The sequence below is a fragment of the Bombina bombina genome, chromosome 7, assembly GCF_027579735.1.
Source record: "Bombina bombina isolate aBomBom1 chromosome 7, aBomBom1.pri, whole genome shotgun sequence".
In the NCBI taxonomy this organism is placed as follows: domain Eukaryota; kingdom Metazoa; phylum Chordata; class Amphibia; order Anura; family Bombinatoridae; genus Bombina; species Bombina bombina.
This window is the reverse complement of record NC_069505.1, coordinates 460,649,524-460,669,858: the sequence shown is the minus strand read 5'-3', so window position 1 is coordinate 460,669,858 and position 20,335 is coordinate 460,649,524. Positions and strand designations below refer to the sequence as shown.

Here is a 20,335-nt window from a genome sequence, read left to right as displayed (position 1 = left end):
TATTTATTAGAGAGATTGGTCTGTAATTGCCTACTGGATCTGCGGGCTTATCAGGTTTTAGTATGACGGTAATTAGGGCCTTCAGCAAGCGTTGAGAAAAGGTGTATCCCTGATTGACTGGAATACAGGGAGTAACTGTGGGCCTAATAGGGCTTTGAGTATTTGGTAAAAATTTGTCAGTGCATCTGGGCCTGGTGATACTATACCATTATTTAATATATATTGTATGAGGTGTAAGAAATCTAGAACAAAAGGATGGAACAAATGCATATCTTTATTTAAATTTTAATAAACATAGTTGTAATCAAAACAATATAAGTTTTTTTCTGATCTGTATAGTACTAAAATTTTGAGGATATATAATTGCATTAGGTGATCTTTCTAAAATAAGCAGAAATACAAATTAATTCAGTGTTTTCTCCATAAAAATTAATAATTAAAAATCAAATATATATATATATATATATATATATATATACACATATTTAGTTATTTTTAGGGTACAGGGTTATCCTAATCCAGATATTGGCTTTTTGTTGCCTCTCACACTTTTGATGTTAACACAGGGGCTCACTCACCCTTTACAGCTAAACAATAGGTCAATTTAAATTCCAGCTAGGGAAACACTGTCATCTCAGTGACCATCTGACTGTAATGATTTCAACAGTAAACTAAATTTAAAAGATGGTTTTATCAACATATAAATAAGCACCTTTGGGTAAATTTATATATCTTTAATTTGCACATATGGACTCCCTCCCATGAAACTCAAATAAAGGCACATTTTATTTGTGCCTGTGATCACTTGACTATTCAAACCTATATAGGGACCCCAGATTCCCCTGGGGATGACAAACACCCTGGGCCACTTTGTATGCACTTGAGATGCAAAGGGATTCTCAAACAGCTCCAAAAGCTCCTCCACCTGAGGACCCCATGTAGTCATCACCAGCACTCTATACATTGTACGGATGATGACTATGAGTCTCTATACTTAAGAGGTTAAATTCTGATTTCCTTTAATATGAAATTTCTGATGATCAATAAGATTTGATTTCTGAGTAAACAATATCCCACAGTCAGAACATGAAAATGCTTTTTTTTCAGTGTGAACTTTGTGATGCCTAATAAGATTTGATTTCCGAGAAAAACAATTCCCACAGTAAGAACATGAAAATACTTTTTCTCCTGTGTGAACTTTGTGATGAGTAATAAGATTTGATTTCCGAGGAAAACATTTCCCACATTCAGAACATGAAAGTGCTTTTTCTTCTGTGTGAATTTTTTGATGCTTAATAAGATTTGATTTCCAAGTAAAACATTTCCCACAGTCAGAACATGAAACCACTTTTTTTCGTGTGTGAATTTTGTGATGCATAATAAGTTCTGATTTCCGAATAAAACATTTACCACAGTCAGAACATGAAAATGCTTTTTCTCCTGTGTGAATTTTCTGATGACTAATAAGATTTGATTTACGAGTGAAAAATTTCCCACAATCAGAACACGAAAATTGTTTATCTCCTGTATGAGTTTTCAGATGATTAATAAGATTTGATTTCTGAGTAAAACATTTCCCACAGTCAGAACATGAAAAAGCTTTTTCTCCTGTGTGAATTTTGTAATGCCTATTAAGAACTGACTTCTGAGTAAAACATTTCCCACATTCAGAACATGAAAATGCTTTTCCCCTTGTGTGAATTTCCTGATGCTTAATAAGATTTGATTTCCAAATAAAACATTTCCCACAGTCAGAACATGAAAATGCTTTTCCTCTTGTGTGAATTTCCAGATGCTTAATAAGATTTGATTTCTGAGTAAAACATTTCCCACAGTCAGAACATAAAAAAGCTTTTTCTCCAGTGTGAATTTTCTGGTGCCTAATAAGATTTGTTTCCTGAGTAAACCATTTCCCACACTCCAAACATGAAAATGCTTTCTCTGCTGTATGAATTTTCAGATGATTATTAAGAGTTGATTTCTGAGTAAAACATTTGCCACATTCAGAACATGAAAATGCTTTTTCTCCTGTATGAATTTTCTGATGATCAATAAGATATGATTTCCGATAAAAACACTTCCCACAGACAGAACATGAAAATGCTTTTTCTCCGGTGTGAATTTTGTGATGCTTAATAAGATTTGATTTCAGAGTAAAACATTTCCCACAGACAGAACATGAAAATGCTTTTTCTCCTGTGTGAATTTTGTGATGCTTAATAAGATTTGATTTCCGAGAAAAACATTTCCCACAGTCAGAACATGAAAATGCTTTTTTTCCTGTATGAGATTTCAGATGGTCAAAAAGAAATGATTTTTCTATGAAACATTTTCCACATTCAGAACATACATTTCCTACACTCCTTTGATTTTTGAAAAGACTGAAAGAAGCATTTGCAGCCTGACCATGACTAGGATTACTGCAGTTTGTGAATTCACCTGTTAATGAGAAACATGAGAGTAATGTTATTTTTTATTGGCATAATTATTTTCTTTTGAGAACATTTGAACTGTTTTGAGATGTCTACCACAGGAGTAAAAGACAAGTTATGACCTCTAGACCAGTGTTCAACAAATGTGTTCAAAATCTAGGAGCCAGCCCAAAAATATAGGAGCCAAGTATTTTTTTCAGGGTGTGTGTGTGTGTGTGTGTGTATGTATATATATATATATATATATATATATATATATATATATATATATATATACACACACACACATACATATAAAGGTTTGAAATGAGTATATATTTTCAAAATTATATTTAATTCAAAGTAAAACATCACATAATGAGTTAATGTGTTTTCCACATTGTACAGGGTGAATTGAATTTTCAAATGACTCTGTGTTTTTGCATTTTCCATACTGTCCCATATATATATATATATATGTTACGGGTTAAGTCAGACATCAAGGTAATCCTAGTATTACCCAGGTATTCCTAGGATAACTCAAGCAGCTCTGGGTAATCTACACTATTTTTCTTGCCTCTGCCTGGTGGGTAATGGGCAGGGTATTAATACCGTGTTTTTTGATCCTTAAGGCCAGGTATGTTTGTCTTGCGAAGTCTCTACTGCGCATGACTGTGTCGGACAAACATACCTTACCTTTTATATTATATATATATATATATATATATATACACACACAGTTTACAAGCTTCATATCTAACATCAGTCTCTCAGATCTGCAAACCAGTTTACAAGCTTCATATGAAGTAGCATTTCTAAATATGAGAAAATGTTATAATATGGCAGAGTATTACACTACCCAAACCCGGCTGCTAGATAATATCACCTGACAGCTAGATAATGTCACCCGGTTGCTAGATAATGCCACCCGGTTGCTAGATAATGTCACCTGGCTGCTAGATAATGTCACCCGGCTGCTAGATGTCACCCGGCTGGCACTGTTGCTGGTGTATTGTGTGCATGTAACTTTTCTTTCTGTTTTAAGTTATTTTACATCAAGTTCGGTTGTTGTTCCTGTTTAATGTCCCTATAAAACGCTACAATCCGTACTCTGTACATTTGTCTGTAACAAGAATAGGTAACGAAGTAGATAACAAACTGATCACACAATAGTATATTCTCAAAATATAGGTTACTTATAGTCTCATTATAGAAGAAAAATGGCTTCTTATTGGTGCATACCCATATTCAAATTAGTCTATCATATACAACCAGAAAAGAACAGGATCTCAAGTTTTAGAGAAACCTTATGAGATCCTGTTCTTTTCTGGTTGTATATGATGAACAAACTGATCACACTTACAGTAGTTATTTAGCCCACATCTCACAACAGTGATCTAACATCTGCTTACCCCCACGGGCAATTTGTCAACCCTACATCGCCATGGGCAATCTGTCAGCCCTACACCCCCATGGGCAATCTGTCAGCCCTACACCCACATGCGCAATCTGTCAGCCCTACACCCACAATCTGTCAACCCTACACCCACATGGACAATCTGTCAGCCCTACACCCACATGGACAATCTGTCAGCCCTACGCCCACATGGACAATCTGTCAGCCCTACGCCCACATGGACAATCTGTCAGCCCTACGCCCACATGGACAATCTGTCAGCCCTACGCCCACATGGACAATCTGTCAGCCCTACGCCCACATGGACAATCTGTCAGCCCTACGCCCACATGCACAATCTGTCAGCCCTACGCCCACATGCACAATCTGTCAGCCCTACGCCCACATGCACAATCTGTCAGCCCTACGCCCACATGCACAATCTGTCAGCCCTACGCCCACATGCACAATCTGTCAGCCCTACGCCCACATGCACAATCTGTCAGCCCTACACCCACATGCACAATCTGTCAGCCCTACACCCACATGCACAATCTGTCAGCCCTACACCCACATAAAATCTAAAATGAAGCAAATGCGCCTGCAGGTGATTGTCATATGATTCCACAAATCAGACCTTTCCTATCGCAACATCATAACCATTTTAGACCTCAGATCAAACTCCTGTACTGTAACCTTTTTGTCAGGCTCATGCACAAATCAGACTCATAAGGTCAGCTGATCAAAATTGGTCTTCATTTTCTTATTAAGGGATCATGAAATGCACTAAAACCAGTCATATCAAGCATAATTTTCCCCTTTCATTATGTAATGGTGGCATCAAGTTTAGGGAGATGATCCTCACTAGCATAAATTAAATGTAGGATTACATATAATGACCAATTTATTGTTAAGCATGAAACTCCTGTCTCTCCAGTGCATAAAAAGTTATTAGGGGAACTATAGAAACACCTGTCTCTTCAGACATCGCCACCACTAAATAAAGTTATTAACCCCTAAACCTCCGGTTTACCACATCTCCACCACTAAATAAACCTATTAACCCCTAAATCACCGCCCCCCCATCGCAAAACACTAAATTAAACTATTAACCCCTAAACCTAACACCTCCCCTAACTTTAAATTAAGATTACAATATTACCCTATTTAAATAAATAAAAATTTACCTGCAAAATAAAAATAAACCTAACATTAAACTATAAATTAACCTAACATAACTAATCTAATAAAATAAAAAATACTACCAATTAAAATATCTAAATTACAAATTTAAAAAAACCTAACACAAAAATTTTAAAAACCTAAATTACAACTAAAAAAACCCCCAAATCCTATGAACAATTTAAAAAATCTAACACTAAAAAACACTAAGATTACAAAAAACAAAAACGAAATTATCAAAAATAAAAACAATTACACCTAATCTAATAGCCCTATAAAAAATAAAAAAGCCCCCCCACCCCAAAAAAAAACACCCCCTAGCCTACAATAAACTACCAATAGCCCTTAAAAGGGCATTTTTATTATTTATTTAGTGGCGGAGATGTGGGAGGCCGGAGGTTTAGGGGTTAATAACTTTATTTAGGTGTTGGCAATATCGGGGGCGGCAGACTTGGAGTTTATGTTAGACTTGGGGTTTATGTTAGGGTGTTAGGTTTAAACGTAACTTTTTTTTCCCCATAGACATCAAAGTATGGAGGGTGAAATAAAGAAACCTTTGTTGCGTTCGTTTCGCACTCTGTTTAGCGCAAAACTCGTAATCTAGGTGAGAGTTATTAGTGGAACTACAGAAGCTCCAGTCTCTCCAGGCCTCTCTAGTGCATACAGAGCATATAGGACAAGCATCTTTAGTGGTTAAGGTAATTTGCTTTCCAAGGGTTGTAGTAAGTAAGACATATAATTAACACTATACATCTATCTTCACAATAAACTCTAATAGAGACCAAAAGCAAAATAAGCATTGTCTGATAAATGTGGATAATAATGGCGGTAGTAAAAACACAATCCAGGTTCCATATAACAGAAAGCCGTCATCTCCAGTTACTACACATAACACATAAATAAAGTGCCCAGGTATTTGTTGGTGAGTGCTATTAGGGTAAATAAGGTCCCCTGATATTTGTTGGTGAGTGCTATTAGGGTGAGACAAGATATATGGTCCTCAGTAAAAGGGAACAATTCTTTGTTGGTGAGTGCTATTACGGTAAGACAAGATATATGGTCCTCAGAAAAAGGGAACAACTCTTTGTTGGTGAGTGCTATTATGGTGAGACAAGATATATGGTCCTCAGTAAAGGGGAACAACTCTTTGTTGGTGAGTGCTATTAGGGTGAGACAAGATATATGGTCCTCAGTAAAAGGGAACAACTCTTAGTTGGTGAGTGCTATTAGGGTGAGAGATTTATGGTCCTCAGCAGATCAGTTTACTAAACAAGAAAAGTTACTTTATGGTAAACTGTCACATAGGAATTTATTACTCACCTCTGGTATTAGGAAAACTGCTCACGTACGGCTCCTCTCTGTGCTCAATCTGTGTAACAAGTAAAGGTCTCTCAGGGACATATCCTGTAGGGACATAAATCACAATCTGTGTAACAAGTAAAGGTCTCTCAGGGACATATCCTGTAGGGACATAAATCACAATCTGTGTAACAAGTAAAGGTCTCTCAGGGACATATCCTGTAGGGACATAAATCACAATCTGTGTAACAAGTAAAGGTTTCTCAGGGACATATCCTGTAGGGACATAAATCACAATCTGTGTAACAAGTAAAGGTCTCTCAGGGACATATCCTGTAAGGACATAAATCACAATCTGTGTAACAAGTAAAGGTGTCTCAGGGACATATCCTGTAGGGACATAAATCACAATCTGTGTAACAAGTAAAGGTTTCTCAGGGACATATCCTGTAGGGACTTAAATCACAATCTGTGTAACAAGTAAAGGTGTCTCAGGGACATACATCACAATCTGTGTAACAAGTAAAGGTCTCTCAGGGACATATCCTGTAGGGACATAAATCACAATCTGTGTAACAAGTAAAGGTTTCTCAGGGACATATCCTGTAGGGACTTAAATCACAATCTGTGTAACAAGTAAAGGTTTCTCAGAGACATATCCTGTAGGGACATAAATCACAATCTGTGTAACAAGTAAAGGTCTCTCAGGGACATATCCTGTAGGGACATAAATCACAATCTGTGTAACAAGTAAAGGTCTCTCAGGGACATATCCTGTAGGGACATAAATCACAATCTGTGTAACAAGTAAAGGTTTCTCAGGGACATATCCTGTAGGGACATAAATCACAATCTGTGTAACAAGTAAAGGTTTCTCAGGGACATATCCTGTAGGGACATAAATCACAATCTGCGTAACAAGTAAAGGTCTCTCAGGGACATATCCTGTAGGGACATAAATCACAATCTGTGTAACAAGTAAAGGTTTCTCAGGGACATATCCTGTAGGGACATAAATCACCATCTGTGTAACAAGTAAAGGTCTCTCAGGGACATATCCTGTAGGGACATAAATCACAATCTGTGTAACAAGTAAAGGTCTCTCAGGGACATATCCTGTAGGGACATAAATCACAATCTGTGTAACAAGTAAAGGTCTCAGGGACATATCCTGTAGGGACCTAAATCACAATCTGTGTTACAAGTAAAGGTCTCTCAGGGACATATCCTGTAAGGACATAAATCACAATCTGTGTAACAAGTAAAGGTCTCTCAGGGACATATCCTGTAAGGACATAAATCACAATCTGTGTAACAAGTAAAGGTCTCTCAGGGACATATCCTGTAGGGACTTAAATCACAATCTGTGTTACAAGTAAAGGTCTCTCAGGGACATATCCTGTAGGGACATAAATCACAATCTGTGTAACAAGTAAAGGTCTCAGGGACATATCCTGTAGGGACATAAATCACAGGTTAAGTGAGAAAGAGACCACTATATGGTGCCAAAAATAAATCATTATTCAGTGAAAAGGAGACTCACAGGTCCTGCTGCGGAAAGTTATTCTAACTTCACCACAAATAGGAGTAAAAAACCCAAAATGTATGCTTACCAGATAAATTCCTGTCTTTCCTGGCAGGGAGAGTCCACGACTTTATTCATTACTGTTGGGAATATCAACAACTTGCCACCAGGAGGAGGCAAATACACCAAGCCAAAGGTTATAAATATTTCTCCCACTTCCCCTATCCCTAAGTCATTCGGCCGAGGGAACAAGGAAAAGTAGGAGAAACATTAGGGTATAGGAGGTGTCAGAAGAAAAGAAAAGAGAAGCCGCCCCAAAAAAAAGAAACGGGAGGGGTCGTGGACTCTCCCTTCCAGGAAAGAAAGGAATTTATCTGGTAAGCATACATTTTGTTTTCTTTCCAAAGGCAGGGAGAGTCCACGACTTACTGTTGGGAACCAATACTCAAGCTCTAGAGGACACTGAATGAATAACAAATGGGAGGGCAAAAAAGAATGCAGATCCTAAACTGAGGGCACCACAGACTGTAACACCTTTCTCCAAAAAGCTGCTTCAACCGAAGCAAAAACATTGAATTTATAGAACTTTGAAAAGGTATGCAAGGAGGACCAGGTAGCCGCCTTACAAATCTGATCTATGGGGGCTTCTTTCTTAAAAGCCCAGGAAGAAGAAACTGCCCTAGTAGAATGATATCCTCTCAGGAGGCTGTTGTCCTGCGTTCTCATAAGCAAAACAGATGATACTTCTCAGCCAATAAGATAATGAAGTTGCAGTGGCCTTCTGGCCCTTGCGTCTACCAGGATATAAAACAAACAAAGAAGAGGATTGTCTGAAATCCTTAGTTGCCTGGAGATAAAATTTTAAAGCAGGCACAACGTCCAGATTGTGGAGCAAACGTTCCTTTGAGGAAGAAGGATTAGTACAAAAGGAAGGAACAACAATCTCTTGATTGATGTTGCGATCTGAGACCACCTTGGGTAGAAACCCATAACTTGGTACGTAAAACTGCCTTATCCGCATGGAATACCAGATAAGGGGGTTCACACTGTAAACCAGATATCTCAGAGACTCTGCGAGCAGAGGCGATGGCCAACAAAAACGGAACCTTCCAGGATAGAAGTTTAAGATCAACAGAATGCATAGGTTCAAAAGGATCTTGCTGCAAAACAGAAAGAACAAGATTGAGCAACAAGTTTAAATACAGGCTTGATTCTAACCAGAGGAATCAGGAAGGTCTGCTAATCTCTTGTACAGTAGGACCAACAGTCACATAGGAATTTATTATTCAGAGAACTAGCCTACAGGCCCTTTTCCAAACCAACCTGAAGAAAAGACAGAATTCGAGCAATTTTCCCTTTGTGCTAGGGAAAACTGCGTTCCTCACACCAAAGTAGGTAAGTACACCACACCCTGTAGTAAATACGGCGAATAACAGGCCTACGAGCCTGGATCAGTGTATCTATGACCCTCTCAGAAAAACCTCCTTTGGATAAGACTAGGCGTTCAATCTCCACACAGTCAGTCTCAGAGAATCTAGGTTTTGATGCAGGAATGGTCCCTGCATTAGAAGATCCGCTCGGGACAGCAATCTCCATGGAGGGGAGGAGGACATCCTCACCAGATCTGTGAACCATGTTAGAATTACCAGAGCTAGCTCCTGCTTGATGCGAGCAATTACTCGAGGTAAGAGAGACAAAGGAGGAAAAAGATATATGAGCTTGAACCTCCATAGAACCGCTAACGCGTCCACTAACTCTGCCTGAGGATCCCTCGATCTCGACTCGTACCTGGGTAGCTTGGTATTAAGACGAGAAGTCATGAGGTTGATCTCCAGAACCCCCCATCTGAGAGTTATCTCGGAGAACACCTTGGTGTGTAGAGATCACTCCCCCAGGTGAAAGGACAGTCTGCTGAGGAAATCCGCTTCCCAGTTGACCACTCCCGGAATGTGGATAGCGGAAAGAAGACAATTGTGGGATTCCACCCATTGCAGAATTCAAGAAACTTCCATCATTGCTAGGATCTTCTTGTTCCTCCCTGATGATTTATGTAAGTGACAGAAGTTATGTTGTCTGATTGAAATCTGATATACCGGGTAGAACAAAGTTGAGGCCAAGCACTCAGAGCATTGTAAATTGCCCAAAGTTCCAATATGTGGATTGGAATAGATGATTCTTCTCGGGACCAAGTTCCCTTAGATTTCCTGGGACCCCAGACTGCTCCCCAGCCCGAAAGGCTGGCATCCGTAGTCACAATCTCTCAGGATGGTCTTGAAAAGCACTTGCCTACAGACAGGTGATCTTGACAGAGCCACCAAGGGAGAGAGTCTCTCGTTAGATTGTCCAGAACGATCTGATGACACAGATTTAAGTGATCTCCGTTCCATTGCCTTAGCATGCATAATTGTAGGAGGTCGAAGATGGAAGCGAGCAAAAGGAATAATGTCCATAGAAGACACCATGAGACCAATCCCTTCCATACACTGAGCCACTGAAGGGTTTAGAGTGGCTTGAATGGATCGACAAGTCGACACCAGCTTGGAAAGTCTCTGATCTGTCAGAAATATCTTTATAGAGATTGAATCTATTATGGTCCCTAGAAAAACAACTCTGGTGCTGGGGACCCGGGAACTCTTTTCTAGATTTATCTACCATCCGTGTGTCCGAAGAAGACACAGAAGAGACTCCATCTGACACTTGCTAAAGGAAAAGATGCCGAATGGGCCAATATATCGTCCAGGTAAGGGGCTACGGCAATACCCTGGGATCTGGCCACTGCTAGAAGACCTCCCAGGACCTTTGTAAATATACTTGGAGCAGTAGCTAAAGCAAATAGAAGGACTAGGAACTGGAAATGTAGGTCCAGAAATGCAAAGCTCAGGAACTGAAAATTATCCTTGTGGATGGTAACATGAAGGTATGCATCCTTTAAATTTATTGTAGTCATGAACTGTCCTTCCTGAATCAGGGGAAGGATGGACCTGATAGTCTCCATTTTGAAGGATGGAACTCTGAGAAACTTTTTGAGACATTTCAAGTCCAGTATTGGACGATAAGTCCCCTTCTTTTTGGGAACCACAAAGAGGTTTGATTAAAATCCTAGCTCCCTTTCTAAGGCGGGCACCGGGACGATTACTCTCAGGGTGGAGAGATCCCAAACACAATCTAAGAAAGCTGCCCTCTTTTCTGGCTTTGAAAGGAGAAATCTGCCCCATTGGAGGACAAGATTTGAACCATATTTTGAATCCCTGAGATACCAAGTCTAATACCCAAGGATCCTGAACATCCTGAACCCAGGCCCCTGATAAGGACAGTCTGCCCTTAACTCGATCTGATCCCGGATCGGGGGCCACCCCTTCATGCAGATTTGTTATCTGTGGGATTCTTGGTCTGCTTGGACTTGTTCCAAGTCTAGTTGGGTTTCCAAATACTCTTGGACTGTTCAGGCTTGGAGGATGATTGAGTCCTCTGGGTCTTGTCTGACCGAAAGGAATGAAAATTAGATGACTGACGCCCCTTGGGTATAGTCTTCTTATTTTGGGGAAGGAATGAACCCTTTCCCCCAGTAACAGTGGAAATGATGGGGTCCAGACCTGGTCCAAATAAAAGCTTCCCCTTAAATGGTAAGTAGAGAAGTCTTGACTTTGAGACCATATCAGCGGACCAGTATTTCAGCCAGAGGCAAGAGGAAAAAATGTTGGATTTTCTGACTTTTGTCAGAAATATTTTCATAGATAGGGATTATATAACGGTCCCTAAGAAAAACTACCCTTGTAGCTGGAACAAGGGAACTCTTTCAGAATCACTGCCAGGAGACATCACAGAGTGAAAATGTCTGTCTAAAAAGGCAAATCTCAGGAACTAAAGATAATCCCTGTGAATGGTAACATAAAGATATGAATTCTTCAGGTCTATGGTTGTCATGAACTGACCGACCAAAGGAAGAATGGAACTAATAATTTCCATTTTGAAGGATGGTACCCTGAACAACCTGTTGAGACACTTAAGATCTAGAATGGGTTAAAAAGTTCCCTCTGTTTGGGAATCACGAACAGGATCGAATAGAACCCTAGGCCCTGTTCCCTTAGTGGAACTGGAACTATCACCCCCTGGAAGGAAAAGCCCTGAACAGTTTAAGAATGCCCCAGTTCTTCATCTGGAATTCAGATAAACTTGAGAGGAGGAATTTGCCCCTGGAAGGAAAATTTAGAATTCAATCTTGAAACCCTGAAATACTTTGTCCACAGCCCAAGGATCTGGGACATCTTGTATCTTGAAAAATAGAGAAAGACTGCCCCCCACTTGATCTGAACCCTGACCGGGGGCCAAACCCTTCATGATGACTTCGACTCAGCTGCGGGTTTCTTTTATTGCTTCCCCTTGTTCCAAGAAGACTTGGACCGTTTCTGTTTGGAAGAGGAAGACTTTCCTTTGAAGTTACAAAAGGAAAGAAAGGGCCTTTGACGTCCTTAGGACTATTCTTCTTGTCTTTTGGATGAAAAGACCCTTCTCCACCAGTAATATCAGAAATTGTTTTTGCTGGTCCAAACAAGATCTCACCCTTGTAAGGAAGCACCAGAAGCTTGGACTTAGAGGAAATGTCAGCTAGCCAAGAATTTAGTCGCAAAGCCATGCGGGCTAGCACAGAGAAGCCATATATCTTGGCTCCCAGAATAATAACTTGCATGGTAGCCTCAGAAATAAAGGAATTGGCTTGCTTTAAAGTCTTAATTCTGACTATGATCTCCTCCTTAAGGAGTCTATACCACAATAGATCAATCAGACAAGGCGTTGCACCAATAAGATGCCGCACTTGAAGACCTTTGATGAACATATCCCTGGCTTCTCCCATTCCTGTGAAATAATCTCTGTTCAACGGTCTGGAACAGGAAACACTTCTACAAAGGAAGGAACATCCTAGTATTTATTAAGTTTACTAGACTTCTTGGGGTTGACTACTACAGGAGTATCGGAGTCGTTCAAAGTAGCTAAAACCTCCTTTAACAATACACAAAGGTGTTCAAGCTTAAATCTGAAGGATACTTCTTCAGCATCAGTAGGAAGGAATTATACTGTTTGAATCTGAGATTTTACCCTCAGAGGCTACCAACGTATCATCCTTATTAGACTTATGAGGAGGGGCAACCAGTGTAGCAGCAGGTGGAAAAGAAACCTTACAATCTGAATCTCTAATTTTCCTCTTGCATTTTCCCCAACAAAGGAAAACATAAATTATGCTTACCAGATAATTCCCTTTCCTGTACAGGGAGAGTCCACAGCTGCATTCCTTACTTGTGGGAAATACTGAACCTGGCCACCAGGAAGAGGCAAAGACACCCCAGCCAAAGGCTTAAATACTTCCCCCACTTCCCAGTCATTCTGCCGAGGGAACAAGAAACAGTAGGATAAATATCAGGGTGAAAAAGGTGCCAGAAGAATAAATTAAAATGTAGGGCTGCCCATCGGACAACACGGGCGGGAGCTGTGGACTCTCCCTTTACAGAAGGAAAGGAAATTATCTTGTAAGCATAATTCATGTTTTCCTTCGTAATATAGGGATAGTCCACAGCTGCATTCCTTACTTGTGGGAAATTATACCCAAGCTCCAGAGGACACTGAATGCTAACGGGAGGGTAAAAAAGAGAGGCGGCCCCTAATCTGAGGGCACCACAGCCTGCAAAACCCTTTCTCCCGAAGGCTGCTTCAGCAGAAGCAAAAACATCAAACTTGTAAAATTTGGAAAAAGTATGTGAGGACCAGGTAGCCGCCTTACAAATCTGATCCATAGAGGCCTCATTTTTGAAGGCCCAAGAGGAAGCCACAGCTCTCGTAGAATGAGCCATAATCCTCTGAGGAGGCTTAAGACCCTCTGGCTCATATACTAAGCGGATGATACTCCTCAACCAAAAAGATAAGGAAGTCGAAGACCCCTACGCTTCCCAGAAAAGAAAACAAACAGAGAAGTTTGTGTAAATTCCTTCGTAGCCTGAAGATAGAACTTCAAGGCAAGAGGCACATCCAGATTATGCAGTAAACGTTCCTTCGATGAAGAAGGATTTAGGACATAAGAAAGGAACCACAATTTCTTGATTGATGTTGCATTTGATACAACCTTAGGAAGAAATCCTAACCTGGTCCATAGAACAGCCTTATCAGGATGGAACACCAGATAAGGAGGGTCACATTGCAAGGCAGCAATCTCAGAGACTGCGCGCAGAAGCAATAGCTAGCAGAAAAAGAACCTTCCAAGACAAACAACTGTCAGGATATCTGTGAGTGTTATTAAATAATATATATGTATGTATATTTTATCTACACATAGATATATGATAAGACCAAGAACTCATTTTATTTGTGAAACTGTTTGTAAAACAACCCCCATTTCTTCTTGGTTACACAGGAAAGAACAAACATTTTATACTGTACCTTTGTATAAGATAAGACCAGTGGGCCACTTCAGAGTAAATATTAACATTTTGAAACTCAGGAAGGTAATAATTAACACTTACTTGGTGATCAAATGTTAGACCACCAGCCTCTGTTGTAGACAAAAGTCTGCACTATTTTCAGATAAGCTAACATAATTTCAAGATATTAGGAGCTAACAGACACATGTGATAATTTAACACAATGGCTCACTGAACTCTTTGAGGCTTAATTGTATGCAAGCATTGATTGTCTCCTGCTAATTGGGATACACAAAAATCTCCCACTTTCCAGACTTGGTAAGAAACAGAATGTGTACTTAAAAAGTCATATAACTGATGTGTCTATAATTTTCAAATCGATTTAAAATACTCAAATAACACACACACACACACACACACATATATATATATACATATATATATATATATATATATATACATATATATATATATACATATAAATATATATGTATATATATATATATATATATATATATATATATATGTGTATTGATCTGGGACATACTATATTGGATAAATGTCTGTTGTATAGAACAAGTAGCTATACAATCAATTTCAAATGTCCAATTTATTTTAAGAATTAATAACCTATTCTTTTTATTTTTCAGGCATCTGACAAATACACGTGTGGTTGTCCCATAAATTGTGTCATATGTTTTATGCACTCAGAAAGAGGTGTACTGAATGTGAAATATGCTGTGTATTTATATGAATATAAGAAAATAATCAAATGCATATGAATCCTTAATTAAACTGTAGCAGCATTGATGATAAAACTGCATTTCTGGTTATCTGCTGCCACCTATGGTTCAAAAATAGTATTGCAATTGTGTTTCCCAAAATAACCTATGAGATGTTCAGATCCAAGGGTGAATCAGAGACAAGCTCCGTTAGGGCCAATCCAAAGACAAGCTCCGTTTCACCAATGATTAGAATAATAAAGGGAGGGGATTATCACGTGATATAACCTCATGCAAGAGGATAGAAGAGGGCTGGCTGGCTATTTGCTGAATTTTTGACTGATAATTTTGCTGCCTTGGAACACAGTCACTATAAGCAACATTTGGCTACCTTTTATTATCCATACAGCAATACCTTTATTCATATGAGGTGAAACAAGAAATTCTGGAAACCGAAATATCGATTTGGTTATTTTTGGTAAAGTATACGCGATTGATAAATATATATATAATATTTAAATCAAAAGGTATTTGGTAACTATAACTAGATTGCAGTTAGAGAGCACAATTAGTACTTTAAGCTTGTGTTTCATAGTCTTGTGTAGTTTAAAATTAGTCTTTTGTTTGCCAAGTAATTTATCTTTGCAACTATATACATATATTTTAGAATTTGCCTTATTGTAGATAAATAAGAATTGATTTAATCTCAGATAACTTGGCATAGAAATTGGCTGTTAAACTATATTGTTTTATTGTTTAACTAAGCACTGTTAAAGTTAGTGATCCATACTCTGGTATTTCATTGTGGTATTTTAATGTAATCCATTGTGAATAAGGTAAATTGTAAAGGTATATTTTTATGATCTTTGTATAGAATATTGTAACAGTTTAAGCTTGTATAGTTTGATTCATATCTGGTTTCTATAAATATAATTCAATGTGTTTATAACTTTAACTAATATAAGGAATTTAGGAATTTTAATTTTAATTGTTTTGTATTGTTTTGTATTTTAAAGAATAATTATTAAATAAGTTGTATTATAACCCAGTCATATACTGGCACAACTTAATGCCAACCTCATGCACAGGCTCAAACGGAGCCCATTGCAAAACTTTAAGAACAAGATTTAAACTCCAAGGAGGAGCATTAGATCTAAACACCGGTCTGATCCTAGTCAGAACCTAAACAAAGACTGTACATCCGGAAGCTCGGCGAGCCTCTTGTGCAGTAAAAACAGACAGGGCCAAAATCTGTCCCTTCAAGGAACTAGCTGAAAGGCCCTTCTCCAGTCCATCCTGGAGAAAAGAAAGAATCCTGGCAACATTTACTTTGTGCCAGGACAAACCACCCTCTTCACACCAGAATAAGTAGGTCCTCCACATCTTATGATAGATGCAACAAGTAACCGGCTTACAAGCTTGAAAGAGAGTATCAATAACACTCTCAGAAAACCCTCTCTTGGCTAAGACTAAGCGTTCAATCTCCACGCAGTCAGCCTCAGAGAATCTAGATTTTGATGAAAAAAGGGGCCTTGTTCCAGCAGACAAGGTAACCTCCAATGGCAGGTAATGGCAGGAAAATTGAAAATAGATTGTACCTCAAAGGCACAGCTAATACATCTATTAGCTTTGCCTGAGGATCCCTGGACCTCGACCCATATCTGGGTAACTTGGTATTGAGATGGGACGCCATGAGATCTATCTCCGGCGTTCCCCACCTGTCGGAATGTGGATCGCTGACAGCAAACAGTTGTGGGTATCCACCCACACCAGAATCCGAGATACTTCACTCATTGCTAGGGAGCTTCTCGTTCCCTCCTGATGGTTGATGTAAGCCACCAAGGTTATATTGTCTGATTGGAATCAGATAAATCGGGACGAACCCAGAAGGGGCCAAGCCTTCAGAGCATTGAATATTGCCCAAAGGTCTAGAATGTTGAACGGGAGGAATCTCTCCTCCTGCATCCACAGGCCCTGCGCCTTCTTGGTGCCCTAAACAGCTCCCCATCCTGACAGACTTGCGTCCATAGTCACAGTCACCCAGGATGGGCTTAAAAAAGATGTCCCTTGGGACAGGTGATCCGGACAGAGCCATCAAGAGAGCAATTCTCTCAACCGGTTGTCCAGAGAAATCTGTTGAGACAGATCCAAATGATCGCTGTTCCACTGCTTCAGTATGCACATTCGCAACGGCCTGAGGTGGAACCTGGCAAGGAGAACGATGTCCATGCTGGACACCATGAGACCAATCACCTCCATACACTGAGCCGCAGATGACCTTAAGGAGGTCTGGAGGGCAAGACATGTTAAAGCAATCTTGCAACTTATTTGGTCTGATAGACATATTTTCATGTCTATGGAATCTATTATCGTGCCCAGGAATTCCACCCTGGTGCTTGGAATAAGAGAACTTCCCTCCATGGGATCGGAAAAGACAGGAGAGTTTCCGAATGGTCTTCCACCAGACAAAACGATGGTGATTGAACTGAATATCGTTCAAGTAGGGAGCAAATGCTACACCCCGGGTTCTGGCAACTGCTAGAAGAGCCCTTAGAACCTTCGTAAAAATGATTGGGGCAGTAGCTGGACAAAACGGAAGTGCAATGAACTAGAAGTGCTAGTCTAGGAACGCAAACCTGAGGAACTGAAAGTGTTCCCTGTGGATTGGAAGGTGAAGGAATGCCTCCTTCAGATCTATAGTGGTCATAAACTGCCCTTGCTGAATTAAGGGAAGGATGGACCTTATTGTCTCCATCTTGAAGAGGGGACATTTAGAAATTTGTTTGCAATTTAGGTCCGGAACTGGACAGAAAGATCCCTTCTTTGGGACCACGAAAATGTTAGAATAGTATCCCAGACACCTCTCTGTAATAGGCTTTGGGAAAATGACTCCAAAGGAGAACAGATCCCTTACGCACTACAGAAAGGCTTCCCTCTTTCCTAGTCTTGAAGACAGGTTGAAAGAATGAATCTGCCCCTGGGTGGATGAGATTTGAAACCCTGAGCTATGACCTCCAGGACCCAAGGATCCTGCACGTCCCTGAACCAAGCACCTGAAAGAGCAACAGTCTGCCCCCTACACAATCCAAAATAGGACCGGGGGCCGCCCCTTCATGCAGACTTAGTCTCAGTGGGCTTCTTGCTCTGCTTGGATCTATTCCAGGACTGAGCCGGCTTCAAATAATTCTTGGTTTGCTCTAGCTTAGAGGAGGCCTCTGACACTGGGTTTTTATCAGAACTAAAGGAACGAAAATACGAACTTTGTCCCTTAGAATGTTCTCCTTATCTTACGGTATGAAGTCATCCTTGGCCCCTGAAACCGTTGGAGATAGTCAAACAAACTCTTTCCCTTAATAGAGAGGGAAAGAGACCAGACTTAGAAGTTATATCTGTCAGAGCACCTTACAGGCCTGAACAGAAAACCTGAAGTCTTAGCCATAGGCTAAATATTTTGCGTAATAACAGCACAGATACAAGAATTAGTAACCCAGAAGGGCGTAATTCTTTCCTGAAAAATAACCACCTCGATCATTTTCGCGAAGGAGACGCACCAAAAGGTAGCTGCTCCAGCAACTGTGGCGACAAGATCCGCAAGTAAAAGCAAATATCCCATAGGTTGAAACATCCTCTTTAACAGAGTTTCCATCCTTATATCCGCCTGCTCTATGAACGACGAACTATCTTCACACGGGCTAGTATTATGTGTGGCAAGTGTAAAAAATAGCGCCAACCAAGTAGGGATGGGAAAAAGAAAACCCGCCCTCATAGAGAGCCCGGAACCGGGATCCTTAAAAGGCAGACAACGGGAAGGGGAATCTAATCCTGCCCCACTCATCCTTAATAATGATTGCCATCAAGTTTAGGACCCAGAGGTTCGTCTGGCAGCTCGGCCTTTGGAACCTCTAATGTAGTCAAAACCTCCTTTAGTAGAAAGCATAAACGTTCTGTCCTAAATCTAAAAACTGGATCCTCGACAGGCGGAGGATTATAGGCAGCAGACTCCAACCCTGAAAGCTCATACTCTGAAGTGTCAGAGAGAACCTCATCCTCGGATAACTGATCAGATATATCCAACAAATTACATGATGCCACCTGGGCAGGAGTGCAAGATTTAACCATTCACTTGCGCTTAACAGTGCGAAGGAAAGCACTAATGGCCGCAGACACGGCTGTATGAAACTGTGCAGTAACGTCTGGGGAGAAAAGGCCCCCTCCAGATAGAGGATTAGCAGTGCAATGGGAAGCTGCATGTGTATAAAAAGATGCATGTAGGGTGTGCACCTCACTGGACGAGGACTCCTCAGAAGTGGGCGGCTCAGTGGTATCAAACATGTCAACCTTATTTGATAAAATAGGGATAGGCATATGGAACATAATTGAGAGGGCGGATAGTCCAGAGCTCCCTCACAATATAAACAAACAGTCATTACTATTTGAAATAGAGGGAGAACCCTCTAATGATTCAGAATCCTCCATAGCTAAAGTACGATATGCGGAGGACTACAGAAAAAAACAACTTTATTTTAAATAAAAAAATGGCAGTTTTGTACCCGCAATGGCTGGGGTACTCACCACCTCCTATGACCCAGACAGAACATAAATAAAAACTCCTCTCCGGTAGTAACTCGTTCAAGAGAAAGGAAATGGAAGCCTCAACCATTCCGGTGCGCAATAAAAGACCGTCCCTGCTAAGAGAAAAAGCGTGCCAAGCTATTAAGCTGTGCAACCTTCAAAGTGAAAGTGAAACCTGTATGTTCCATCTCAGAAAATGAGCCCATAAACATCTTACACATAAAGCAGCATAAAATCAAATAAAGCATATATGATTGAACCCAACTGTTCATAATCCCCCTCAGGAGATATTAACCCTTGATAACATATAGATAAAAGGAGCCACACTGAGACCCTGTCTTCTAGCGTTTGCAATATGTGTGAATGAAACGATCTTACTGGAATCTATGCCAGTAACACGGTCCTTCAAGTTTGACAAATTGTAGCAGCACTTCTGGCATGGACTTGAGTGAAGAAAGCAGGCAGCGAAACTCGTCAATGCTGATTGCATAAGAAGCTATTAATATGAGTCTGTATGGTTTCGCAGAAAGACTCTCCCTGCATCTCCAGACTCTAACTTTCGTCAATGCTCTCACTGAGAGGCTGACAAAACTACTTAAAACTCCAGTCCCATCTCGAAGGGCAGATACCCTTCCTAAGGAACTACTCTGAAATCTTCTGACACTTCTCTGCCAACCTCCTGTGACCAAAGGCAAAGAATGACTGAGGGATGAGGGAAGTGGGGGAGGTATTTAAGCCTTTGGCTGGGGTGTCTTTGCCTCCTCCTGGTGGCCAGGTTCAGTATTTCCCACAAGTAAGGAATGCAGTTGTGGACTCTCCCT

The 20,335-nt window shown here is 40.2% G+C and overlaps 1 protein-coding gene across 1 annotated transcript; it reads right to left on the bottom strand.

The window, feature by feature from the left end:
- Positions 1-254: 254 nt before the first annotated feature.
- Positions 255-12,665, bottom strand: LOC128636440 (zinc finger protein 260-like). The gene is made up of 4 exons (XM_053689454.1): positions 12,255-12,665; positions 8,861-8,973; positions 6,310-6,425; positions 255-2,439 (listed from the first exon to the last, which is right to left on the bottom strand). Exons 1-4 carry the CDS (start codon positions 12,663-12,665, stop codon positions 995-997), a joined length of 2,085 nt encoding a protein of 694 aa, XP_053545429.1. The 3' UTR covers positions 255-994.
- Between the last annotated feature and the right edge of the window lie 7,670 nt (positions 12,666-20,335).